Source organism: Xenopus laevis, chromosome 3S (assembly GCF_017654675.1).
Source record: "Xenopus laevis strain J_2021 chromosome 3S, Xenopus_laevis_v10.1, whole genome shotgun sequence".
Taxonomy (NCBI): Eukaryota; Metazoa; Chordata; class Amphibia; order Anura; family Pipidae; genus Xenopus; species Xenopus laevis.
Genome location: NC_054376.1, coordinates 85,725 through 98,271, shown reverse-complemented (window position 1 = coordinate 98,271; position 12,547 = coordinate 85,725). Strand labels below are relative to the sequence as shown.

The window sequence follows — 12,547 nt, the reverse complement described above, 5'->3', positions numbered from 1 at the left end:
GGGAAGTGTGGGCGCTTACTTATGCAAACCAAAACCCACGCTTATTTAGCAGTATGGCAGCCTCGCTGGAACAAAGATAATGACAGTGAATGAACAAAACCGCAGTCAATTTGTCCCACAGATTTTCCAAACTGCCCCCACTGTATTTCTGTTTTAGTTTAATAAGCCCTTTAAAGAATGGCTACTGAACTATAAACGAGGGTCCCCAGATCATGTGCAGAATGGTCCAAACAAGATCAGCCGGCACTAAATATGGAAAGAAAATTCCTACGTTACTCATTAACCCGAATTTTCCATGGATGATTGTATTACTGTATTTAAATGGTTTCTCACCCACCTCCCCCAAAAAAAATAATCCAATACTAAAATTGGATGCAGTAGGTTTCTGTCAGTAAGTGATTCATGTTGTTTTTGATTATTCTGATTTTATTTTCTGGGGTTGAAGATCAGTGCAAGATTTGGGGGACAGTAAAGTGGGGAGTTTAGGACCCCCATGCTTACGTGTGTGCTGTCGAAGGGAACTACATTCACTGACACAGAAGCTACAAGTCACTTGTTTGAATTCTCCCCTCCCTGTTGTTCCATAGAGGCAACACTTACAGAACCAGATGAATGAAAACAACTGCCCTCTTCCACTGGGTCCAACCCAGGTCTCCCACGGTTTTTAATGCTCATTATCCTCCTATTATGCAATTTTAGCACCAGGGAGCTCTCGGCTCATTGGAAACAACTTGGCAGCCGAAACGCCGTTCCCTCAAATCACTTCAGAAAACAAAGTTTGTTTGATCCAACACAACCTCCAGCCAAGTCCACTTCTGTGGCTTCTAAATAGAGAACAGTACATGGTATTAAAGTGCACTTTATTTGCTGCTGTAAGAGAACAATTATTGAGGTAAATTAGGCCAATCAGGGTGGTACATGACAACGACACAAGATATGGCGACCAGCAGTTCCACCCACTTCCAGGGCTCAGATGGCAAAACAGGGGGTTCCAAGAGTATCCTTCTATGGGGGTTCAACCCCACTCAGTCTAGAATTATGTCTGAGCACTAAGGAACAGAGGAGGGTGCTTGTGTTTCCCAATCAGGAGAACATTGCACTTGCTACATTTCTCTATGGCAGGGGTGTCCAAAAGGTAAATCGGGATCTACAGGTAGACCTTTAGTTTGTGATCAGTAGATCTCAAGATACTGTCAACAAACAGCTCGACTAAATTACCCTTCTGTTTTATTCATTTCATTCAGATATTTATTCTGTTACATAAGAAATAATTGTTTTTTAACTACAGCAATATAAATTCTCTTATAAATCAATATTATATTTAAGTAATATTTTCTATGGAACAGAAGGCTAACAGTGATATTATGGATGTAGATCATAATGGGACAACATCACTAAAAGTAGACCCTGTATTAGTAAAGTATGGGCACCCCTGCTTTATGGTTTCCGTTATTTCCCCAAATTTGATTCAGTGATTTTGTGTTTGGATTCAACCTCTAGATCTATCTCTAACAATGAAGGAAAAACTAAATGTCTATGACTTATCTCATTCCCATGGAAATACCTATGCAAGTGGGCCCACCCTACTGAGTAGGACAGGGAATTCTGAGGTAGAACACAGAGACATATTGTGGTAGGACTGGAGATAAAGACAATGATGGGAACACAGTACAGTTGGAGTTTTTTTGGAGGCAAAAAGACCTAGGGTTTGGATCTGATAACTAAATGTTGGAAGTTGGGATAGTAAGCAGGTTTCATAGCACCATGTTGCACTAATTTGGCAGCATTAATTTGATTCAATAAATGTGATACCATCTAGATGAAGATCCCAACAGTGTTTGTGAACTCAACTTGCTCCTACAGCCAAAGGCACCCCAAGCCTGCGGTTTCTCTCCCGCACTCTGAATGGGCTCATGGAGAGAATGAAGTACACACAACATATTCTTGTGTCATTTGTTTTATACAGTACATAGATTTGTATTTTCCCTTTGATTATTCTGCGATCCCGTGGCCAATTAGAAAGCTTTTTACGCTCACATGTCCATTGGTGGTTCAGGCCATTGGCAAATCATGGTGGGCTGCATACCTCCCGGTCACATGGTGGTAAATCTGTAAAAAAGAGAAACGTGCAGTGAATGAGGGTCTCTTGCTGCTCATACCTCAGTATAACAGACCCGCTTTACATGGGGGGTTCCTGGCAATTACAATAATCTCCACAAGGCAAGAATATCTCTATTATTATATAATACCAATCCCACTCTGTCTGTCTGATTCAGTTGTGAATATAAGAAAAAGTTTTATGTGACAAATGCACAGTAGATTCCCCATGTGAGATGTCACTGTGAATGGTACAAATATGCAAAGAGCTGAATGTAGACAAGACGCTTAGAAACATGGAACATTGGAGTCATTGTTGCACCAACCTGTCTCTCAATGTCGCCCAGCAAGGAGCTTGCTCCAATCCGAAATAATTCCGCATTCAGCCATTCATCCCCCAGTTCCTCCTTAATCAGGGAGAGCCAGACCAGAGCCTCCTTGGCACTTCGAATTCCACCAGCAGGTTTAAAGCCCACCTAGAGGCAAAAACCAAAAAACAGCTTGGGACCCAAATCTCATCTCATGAAAGAGGGGACGTTTATCCAGTATTCCAGTTATCTAAGCAACCCCCAGCTACCCAAACCAAATAAACTGCATCTCATTAAGCTATAGGGCCCCTTTAATTGACAGAAATGCACCCAAGATCCCCTCTTTTCGAGGGTGGTGAGACCTGTGTCTTAAAGGGACTGGGTTTGCAGCAGAGGATCCCAAACTTTGGGGCTGTCCCCAAGAAGAGCCTAGATCTATGTTTGGGGGGCAGCCTGGAGGCCATTATGGTGAGATAGGGGAAGGATGCCTTCTTGCCCAGTTATTTGTTGTCCTAGAGACTGTAGAAACCATAGTTTATATAGTTTGTTATAAGCTAAGGAGGTCCTAACAAATACTGGACCTTAAAGGAAAACTATACCCCCAAAATGTATACTTAAGCAACAGATAGTTTTCATCATATTAAGTGGCATATTAAAGAATCTTACCAAACTGGTCTATATATTAAAGTAAAACTTGCCCTTTTACATCTCTTGCCTTGAACCACCATTTCGTGTTGGTCTGTGTGCTGCCTCAGAGATCACCTGACCAGAAATACTACAGCTCTAACTGTAACAGGAAGAAGTGTTGAAGCAAAAGACAGCACTCTGTCTGTTAATTGGCTCATGTGACCTATCATGTATAGTTTGTTGGTATTTCTGTGTGCACAGTGAATCTTACGATCTCAGGGGGCGGCCCTTATCTTTTAAAATGGCAATTTTCTATTTATGATTACCCAATGGCACATACTACTAGAAAAGTATATTATTATGAAAATTGTTTATTTACATGAAGTAGGGTTTTACATATGAACAGTTTTATGCAATATCTTTTTATAGACACCTACATTGTTTGGGGGTATAGTTTTCCTTTAAATGGGACTTGAACTAAAAAAGGGAGAACAGTCTCACAGTGATCTGATGGTTAACCATGAAGAGTATTTGGGGTACAAACCAGCCCTTATCCCTTATCACTGTTGAGCTCATCGGGACCAATAGTGGTAATGAGCTCCTGCTGAAAATTGGGAACCCTCTACAAGTCTTAACCCGTGCCCTGTTCTAGAGTAAAGTGGAACTGGGGTGAGTGGGGGTACCCCAAATATATCTAAGGTGTGGGTTCACTGCCTGCCAAGGCAAATACCCCAATGCCATTGGCTACTGTACCTTGATGCCAGTTTTCCAGTAAAATTCTCGGATCGCCCGCACCATGACTATAGCCACGGGGTATGTGGCATTAACCGACTCCTTTCCAGTGGAGGTCTTGATAAAATCGGAGCCTGGAAGAGAAAGTTTAGGAGAAATAAGCAGAGTACAGAGGGTCCAGTGGCTCCTGTCAGCGGATCAGTTACTTCTCTGAATCTTTAAAACCCTAGCGAATCCAAAGTTGGAAATGAATTTGGCAAGTTCTGACAGTTCTAAAGAGCTGGAAAACAGGCCCTGGAGCTTTCACATATAACAAACAGCCTATGCTTTGTGGAGTTATTAGATGGGCAGCTCTTTGTTTTATAGTCTTCCAGAATCCCTCTGTGCTTACTAACATCCCTGTACATTGTTTATAGAGCCCCAAAATATAGTGCAGGCAAGTAAAACATTTAACCTCCCTGTACCATCTGCACCCCAAGAACTGCAATATGCAAGAAATTGAATATTTACCCCATAACATTGAGTGGGCCTGTGCCAAACTGGAACCACACACTCACCTATTTATTAAGGGTGAAAGGTTATTGAAAAACAAAACCTGAATTTGCCCCCCCCCCGCCAGTCACAAGTTCTGCCCACCGTGCTCTAAACGACAGCTGTATGGTCTCTGCATTAATATTGTCGTGTGTCATTAATTACATGACATTAATTAGCGTATGTATCTCTTGATTTACACAGAATTACATGTTACAATACATAAGAAAGAAAAAGGAAGGAAGGAACTTTTGGGGTAACAGAATGAGTGATTCTGATATCACAGTGTAGGTCTCATAGATATTGGATGCCCTTTGACAGGGGGACTGGCCATGACTATTGTATGTTCCCATGGAACAAGAGTTGCCCCTCTATATGAGCCCCTACCCATTTGCCTTTAATCAGCTGTTGATAAAAATAGAAGATGAAATGTTAATTCTGAGAGATTAAGCACAAAGTGACGACAGGCTTTGGAATCCATCTCGGCCCATTCTCCGGCGGATTTAATGACTATTCAGCAAGTCATTACTAACTAGAACAAGATGAACATTTTCCAGTTCATTAAAGAAATGTACTATGTATTTTTGCATTGTCCTCATGATTCGTTACAGGGAGTCTTAATTACAAGATAATGGATAATGGTTATTAAATGCAGAATGCTATAATGAAGCTCTATTCATTTGTGAGCTGCCGAGACAGAGAAGAGACCAACGGAAAATTACTGCCTTCAAAAGATTAACGGATCAAATTATTATTCAATTCGGAAAAATCTTTCTTAGACTTTGTGCTATGGAGAGCAGATTAAAAAAACTCCCATTTTAACTGCAGTTTGTTCATTCTCAGGCAATGCCTTAAAGGTATTAGTAGCTGCAATGCTTATTAGCTCAACACTGGCATTACCCTCTCCCATCCTAATCCCTTAATGCACCGAATAATCCTCTAAGTGCCTTCCATTCTGCCCCAGCCCCTAATTACCCTACCCACTGGGGCACCTTCCCTAATATTACCATGCCCCCAGGCAATGAACATTTGGCCTGTTACTCCAGGGATATTCTCATGCCCAAGTAGCCACTTACTCATGGGCCTCAAAACACAGTGTCTATTGTAGGGTAGACCCATATTCTCGGGTAGATACACAGACAGATAGACAGACATATAGAGGGGTGGAGGATATCATATAACCCATATAAACATGGCTATGGAAATATCAGTATACAATACATGGTCACGAGTTATAATTGGTCCATAGTGATGTAATTCCTGTCATGTGACTCACTTAAACTTGTGCAGTATAATAAATAATGTCCCCCTGTTGAAAAATTTGGATATTTTTCTGTATCAAAATATACAGCACTCAGCCTTCTACCTTTATATGGTCATGGAACTCCTCACTGACTTATAATATCTTTATTTTTTACAATAGGAGGCATATTATTTACTATATAAACACCTAAATAAATATTGTGATATAGACATCCATATATACTGGGGGGTATTGCTGTATATCCACTCATATAGAGGACTGGTGGAACACCACAACACACACATCTTGATAAATATCACAACACATTTACACAGGGCTGGGGGTAATCGCATAACAAATACAATAATAAATTAGAAGGTATAAAATCTGTTATCAGCAAACCCCTTATCCAGAAAGTTGCAAATTTCAAGGAGGCCATTTCCCATAGACTCTATTTTAATAATATAATTCAGATGTATTTCCTTTGTAATAATAAAACAGTAGCTTGTACTTGATCTCAGCTGAGATATAACTAATCCTTATTGGAGGCAAAACCAAGCTATTGGCTTTATTAATGCTTAAATTGATCTTCTAGTAGAATTTAGGTATGGAGATATATACAGTATGTGGTCTGGGAGTTATCATGGTAAGTACACTTATATACATATAATGTCAGATCCCACAGAATATATTAAAGAAAAGGGGCTCATTCTCACAAATTGATTTAATTTCCCTGAATGTAAAATGCAGACTGTTCCTTTAAAGTGCAGAGAAACGGAGTGGGTCTCGGTGAAGAAACCAAGATGAATAAATTGTTAATCTGCTCGCAGTTTCATGAAGAACGTAGCCCCTGCCAGCACATTATATGAAAAGAGCTACCGTACATCATTGTCCTAAATGAGTATGTGTGTATGTATATATATATATATATATATATATATATATATATATATATATATATATATATATATATATATAAATAAAACAGATCTATTTCACAGCCCAGGTACAAGAGCACCACCTAGTGGTAATAACAGAACAGAGCAGCAAAGCCTCTGCCTGGGAAATAACATTCATTTACTCATTCACATTATATGTCTGGCACCCCATTCATATTATATGACTGCCACCCAGTAACATTCATATTATATGCCTGGCACCCCATAACATTCATATCATAGTCTTGGCACACCATAACATTCATATTATATGCCTGGCACACCATAACATTCATATCATAGGTCTGGCACACCGTAACATTCATATTATAGGCCTGGCACCTCGTAACAGCCCAACCCCAGCAGCATGCCCATAATGGGCATTAATTATATTTAATCAGTACACAATGAAGAGAAACATAGGATTCCAATCTCTCTTCTGTTAGAGGGGCCAACTGGCAGTTAGTGGGGTATGGGTGGCAGAAAGAGAAAGCCAGGATAAGAGAAATAGGATATAGTAAGAAGGACAGAGGGGGAGCCCTATGAAAAGAGTGGGTTGGTTGTGAGAGAAAAGGGGCATGGCCTGGATAAGAGAAAGAGGATGACAAATGAGGGGAAGTGGGGCATGAATATTTAGAGCGGCAGTTAAAAAACAAGGAAGGTACCTGCCATCATGGCGGCCAGACTGGCTCGGTAGACATTGGTGAGGGAGCCAAGTTCTCCTATTCCAAGGATGGTTTTCATGTGAGCATCACCACAGGCTTGGCGGAACAGACAGATCTCCTTATACAAAGCTAAAGCCAAGAAGAAAGTGGTGTGAGCAGGGGGACCAACCAGGAGAGCAATTTGGGAATGATCTGGGAACAGCATGAGAGCCACCAGTCTCCCTGTGACACCCCCAACACTACACAGTACAGGAACTCTTTCCTCTGGTCCTATTCTAACCTTCTGGGAAAAGTCCCTTTGGGAATGGAAAGATCTGGTATGTAAGTGGACACGCACCCCCTCTACAACCCTGATTACCCCTATTGTCCGCTGCCTGCCCCTGCAGGTTTGATTTGCTTTATGTAAGGCACCACAATAACAATCCAGGACCAATGACCATCATGATAATTATGTGAATAATGTCAACCCTGTAGCACTTCATACAGTAATGATTGGATTGGCCCCTGCTCTGGTGCAATATAAGAACACGCTCATCAGTGGGCAATGCATGTCTGCCTCACCTCCATGTTACTACCTGCCCTACTTATACTCACATGGGGGCACACAACCTATAAATGTAAACATTTCTCCAAGAAATACTCATGGGGGCCCACAATCATAATCCCAATAAAAGGGAAAGTTACACAGCCTGGTGTGTGGTATCTGTCACTGATGCACTTACCTTCCCATTGGCCAGTTAGAGCCAAAGTTCTGTTAATTACAATATCAATCTCTGAAGCTCCATCTTCAACTGCCATGCGGACCTCCTCCAGACGAGTCTTCAGTGGGGTCTGACCAGCGGGGAAGCCTGTGGCCACTGTCAAATAAAAAAAGGAAAAGTGATGCCCACTTGTAATACAAGGGTATAGGGTAAGTACCAATGCCAGACATATTCACTTACCTGATGCCACTGGGATACTGCAGCCAATCTCTTTCAGGGTTTGGACGGCATCTTGTACCCGAGCAGAATACACACAAACAGCTCCATTGGTGATTCCTGCAGGGAACTCAGTAAATATATCATGTGCTCTCACCAGAACCTTTCTAGAATCAGAACGTCTCTGTATATTTGTATTTATACATATGGGAGGAGGAGGTGCCATATTGATTCCCTTAGACAGTACAGTATGAGGGTATAGCTTATTGTGTGCCCAGAACATTCCTTCTCTGTATATTTGTATTTATACATATGGGAGGAGGGAGGTGCCATATTGATTCCCTTAGACAGTACAGTATGAGGGTATAGCTTATTGTGTGCCCAGAACATTCCTTCTCTGTATATTTGTATTTATACATATGGGAGGAGGAGGTGCCATATTGATTCCCTTAGACAGTACAGTATGAGGGTATAGCTTATTGTGTGCCCAGAACATTCCTTCTCTGTATATTTGTATTTATACATATGGGAGGAGGAGGTGCCATATTGATTCCCTTAGTCAGTACAGTATGAGGGTATAGCTTATTGTGTGCCCAGAACATTCCTTCTCTGTATATTTGTATTTATACATATGGGAGGAGGAGGTGCCATATTGATTCCCTTAGACAGTACAGTATGAGGGTATAGCTTATTGTGTGCCCAGAACATTCCTTCTCTGTATATTTGTATTTATACATATGGGAGGAGGAGGTGCCATATTGATTCCCTTAGACAGTACAGTATGAGGGTATAGCTTATTGTGTGCCCAGAACATTCCTTCTCTGTATATTTGTATTTATACATATGGGAGGAGGAGGTGCCATATTGATTCCCTTAGACAGTACAGTATGAGGGTATAGCTTATTGTGTGCCCAGAACATTCCTTCTCTGTATATTTGTATTTATACATATGGGAGGAGGGAGGTGCCATATTGATTCCCTTAGACAGTACAGTATGAGGGTATAGCTTATTGTGTGCCCAGAACATTCCTTCTCTGTATATTTGTATTTATACATATGGGAGGAGGAGGTGCCATATTGATTCCCTTAGACAGTACAGTATGAGGGTATAGCTTATTGTGTGCCCAGAACATTCCTTCTCTGTATATTTGTATTTATACATATGGGAGGAGGAGGTGCCATATTGATTCCCTTAGACAGTACAGTATGAGGGTATAGCTTATTGTGTGCCCAGAACATTCCTTCTCTGTATATTTGTATTTATACATATGGGAGGAGGAGGTGCCATATTGATTCCCTTAGACAGTACAGTATGAGGGTATAGCTTATTGTGTGCCCAGAACATTCCTTCTCTGTATATTTGTATTTATACATATGGGAGGAGGTGCCATATTGATTCCCTTAGACAGTACAGTATGAGGGTATAGCTTATTGTGTGCCCAGAACATTCCTTCTCTGTATATTTGTATTTATACATATGGGAGGAGTGAGGTGCTTAGAGAAGGAGCAGTGAATTCTATTAGTATTTAGTACCTAAATCTTCCACTTTCAACTTCTGCAGCAGATCGTCTCTGATTGGGTGCTTGGCTTTGTAGCAGAGCCGGTGAATATTTGATGGGGTGTCGTCCCCTGAGAGAGTTGTAAGATCGATACAGGTTACAGCTCTCAGCAGCCAGGCAGCCTGGAAACATATATTCAGGTTTAGTGGTGGGGGATTCACGGATTTCTATACCACCCATTGTTTTTACTACATCACAGTTATATAATGAATTGCATGTAGAGTTAGTCTGGCGCCAATACAAGACGTCCTGTAGAAATGATCCACCAGCAAATTGGGGCACTGGGTGGTCACTAAGAGTAGTGGGCAGTTAGGTTGTTACTAAGGGCATTCAGCAATCACTAAGGGTTATCACTAGGGGTACAGAATGCAAACAGCTCAGGTCACTTACCTGCCAATCTTTTTTAACCGTCCGCCGTGTCTGGATTTGTTCTGCTCGTCGCAGCACCGCCGGCTGGTTCACCTGCGCTTTGGAGATCCATGCTAGATCTGGAACAAAAAAGAGCTTTTTTTATTGGAGAGGTAATAAGCCAAACGGTACAAAGCCCCCAGCCCAATGAAATGAGCCTGGAACTGATCATATTGGCAGATAGGCTTTACTGCTGCCTATGGGCCTCTATCACACCACTAGGTCTGTGGGCACCAAACGCCCAGTTACTTTTCTGCCTTTGCATCTTATCAGTTAAACGGCCAACACTGTGGAATGTTCCAGTAGGTTTATTGGAACCTACAATAAGATCACCAGAGACGGAGAGTCTCCTCCAAAGCCACAACATGAACAGAAATCTCCCAAATTTCACTCAAGCACCAAAGGCCACTGTTGGGCAGGTATTGGGGGACAGGTATTAGAGGAGAGACCGCACCCCAGGGTTCCCAGGAGACATTTATTATTATTAAATAATATTCACATATATATATATAATACACAAAATCCATGAATATCTTGTAAATTATATCCTTAAAAAACAGTGACTAGTGATGTCATATTTGTCACATGACCAACTAAAACGTGTGTATTATAGTAAATAAAGTACCCCAGTTGGAAAATATGAAGATATTAGAAGTTACCTCGGAGTTCCATGACCTGTATAAAAACACTCGGCCTTCAGCCTCGTACTTTTATATGGTCATGAAACTCCTCGGTGACTTCTAATATCCTTATATTTTACAAGAGGGGGTACTTTATTCACTATATTATATTCTGATGTCATTAGTTATAAACTGAGCTTAGTGATGTCATATTTGTCACATGACCAACTAAAACTTGTGTTTTATAGTAAATAAAGTACCTCCTGTTGGAAAATATGAAGATATTATAAGTTACCTCGGAGTTCCATGACCTGTATAAAAACACTCGGCCTTCAGTCTCATACTTATATATGGTCATGAAACTCCTCTGTGACTTCTAATATCCTTATATTTAACAATAAGGGTTACTTTATACACTATATATATATATAAATATAAATAACACACATATATATATAAATAATACACATATAATAGACACACATATATAGAACAGACAGACAGACATATAATAGACAGACACACACATATATATATATATATATATATATAAGACCACCAAGTCACAGTGTCTCTCAAGCACATTCCTGCCTCAAACTCCCCCCAATGTTCAGAGCAGTCTGACAGGGGACAAAGGGCAAGTCCAATATGTCCGGTGGGAGAGGGGGGGTTAGAGTGTACACTAACACTCAGCCCCAGTATCAGAGAAGCAGACGGGGACAGAGGAGCTGATTTCCCCGGAGGATGTCCTAAACTGCGTTCCGTACATGTTGCCGGCGGGGGAAAGTGAATCTCTTACCCAGCTCGATTCCTGGGTTCCTGCCTGACATGATCCGATCTCAGTGACTTTCCTTCAGCAGCTCCAAGTCGTGTCACTCCCCCTCTCTTCCGCCTACCGCTCAGCCAATCACGTGAGAGCAGGAAGGAAGGGACCAGCCGAACAGGGGACGGGGGAGACGCGTGATCTCTGCTTTGGGTGTCACCTTAGGAGGAGGAGCCAGTGAGGGGCCCAAACGGGTTTCTTCTATTTTATTCTCACTATTATTTTCCCGAGAACCCTCAGTTTTATATTGGCACATTGTAACATTCCCCATGTGACATCTTATTTGTGCCATTTCCCCCCTAATTGGTTTGTGCCGGGCTCGTGTCACGTGACTAGTGAATCTCAGCCGCACAGGAATGTTCAGATGAGTTGAGGCCTTGAGGCTGAGGGGATAGGGGCGTCATCAGAAATCCTGGGGCTGACTGGACTACAGACTACTTACAAAAAACACTGGTGCCACGCTCCCCCCCCCCCCCCCCAGCTAAAAAACATGTAGTCTATGCGCAGAGGAGGATGCTGGGACATGTAGTCTATGCGCAGAGGAGGATGCTGGGACATGTAGTCTATGCGCAGAGGAGGATGCTGGGACATGTAGTCTATGCGCAGAGGAGGATGCTGGGACATGTAGTCTATGCGCAGAGGAGGATGCTGGGACATGTAGTCTATGCGCAGAGGAGGATGCTGGGACATGTAGTCTATGCGCAGAGGAGGATGCTGGGACATGTAGTCTATGCACCACAGTTGTGCGAGAGTCAGTGGCAGACAGTTGCCAGGGCCCATTCACACAAATAGGGGATGCGCATGAAATAGGTCACTGGCAATAGGAGGGCACACCGACACCTGGGCTCACCCCAAGTTTTCCTGGTAACCCTATGGGCCAGTCCTGCTTCTAAGCTGCCACCTGCTCTCACCTGGGAACTACATTTTACCTTTAAGGGGTGCTTCACCTTTATAGAATGGCTGATTTTAAGCAACTTTTCAACTGGCCTTCATTATTTATTTTTATAGTTTTTTTATTTGCATTCTTCTTCTTCTGACTCTTTCCAGATTTCAAATGGGGGTCACTGACCCCTTCTAAA

General features: G+C 41.9%; 1 protein-coding gene across 1 annotated transcript; it reads right to left on the bottom strand.

The window, feature by feature from the left end:
* Positions 1–843: 843 nt before the first annotated feature.
* Positions 844–11,503, bottom strand: dera.S (deoxyribose-phosphate aldolase (putative) S homeolog). The gene is given in 9 exon segments (NM_001095390.1): positions 844–2,109; positions 2,424–2,573; positions 3,786–3,898; positions 7,142–7,270; positions 7,864–7,998; positions 8,083–8,178; positions 9,592–9,739; positions 10,008–10,105; positions 11,445–11,503. Coding segments are annotated over 9 exon segments (957 nt in total). The 5' UTR covers positions 11,476–11,503; the 3' UTR covers positions 844–2,052.
* Positions 11,504–12,547: the final 1,044 nt, after the last annotated feature.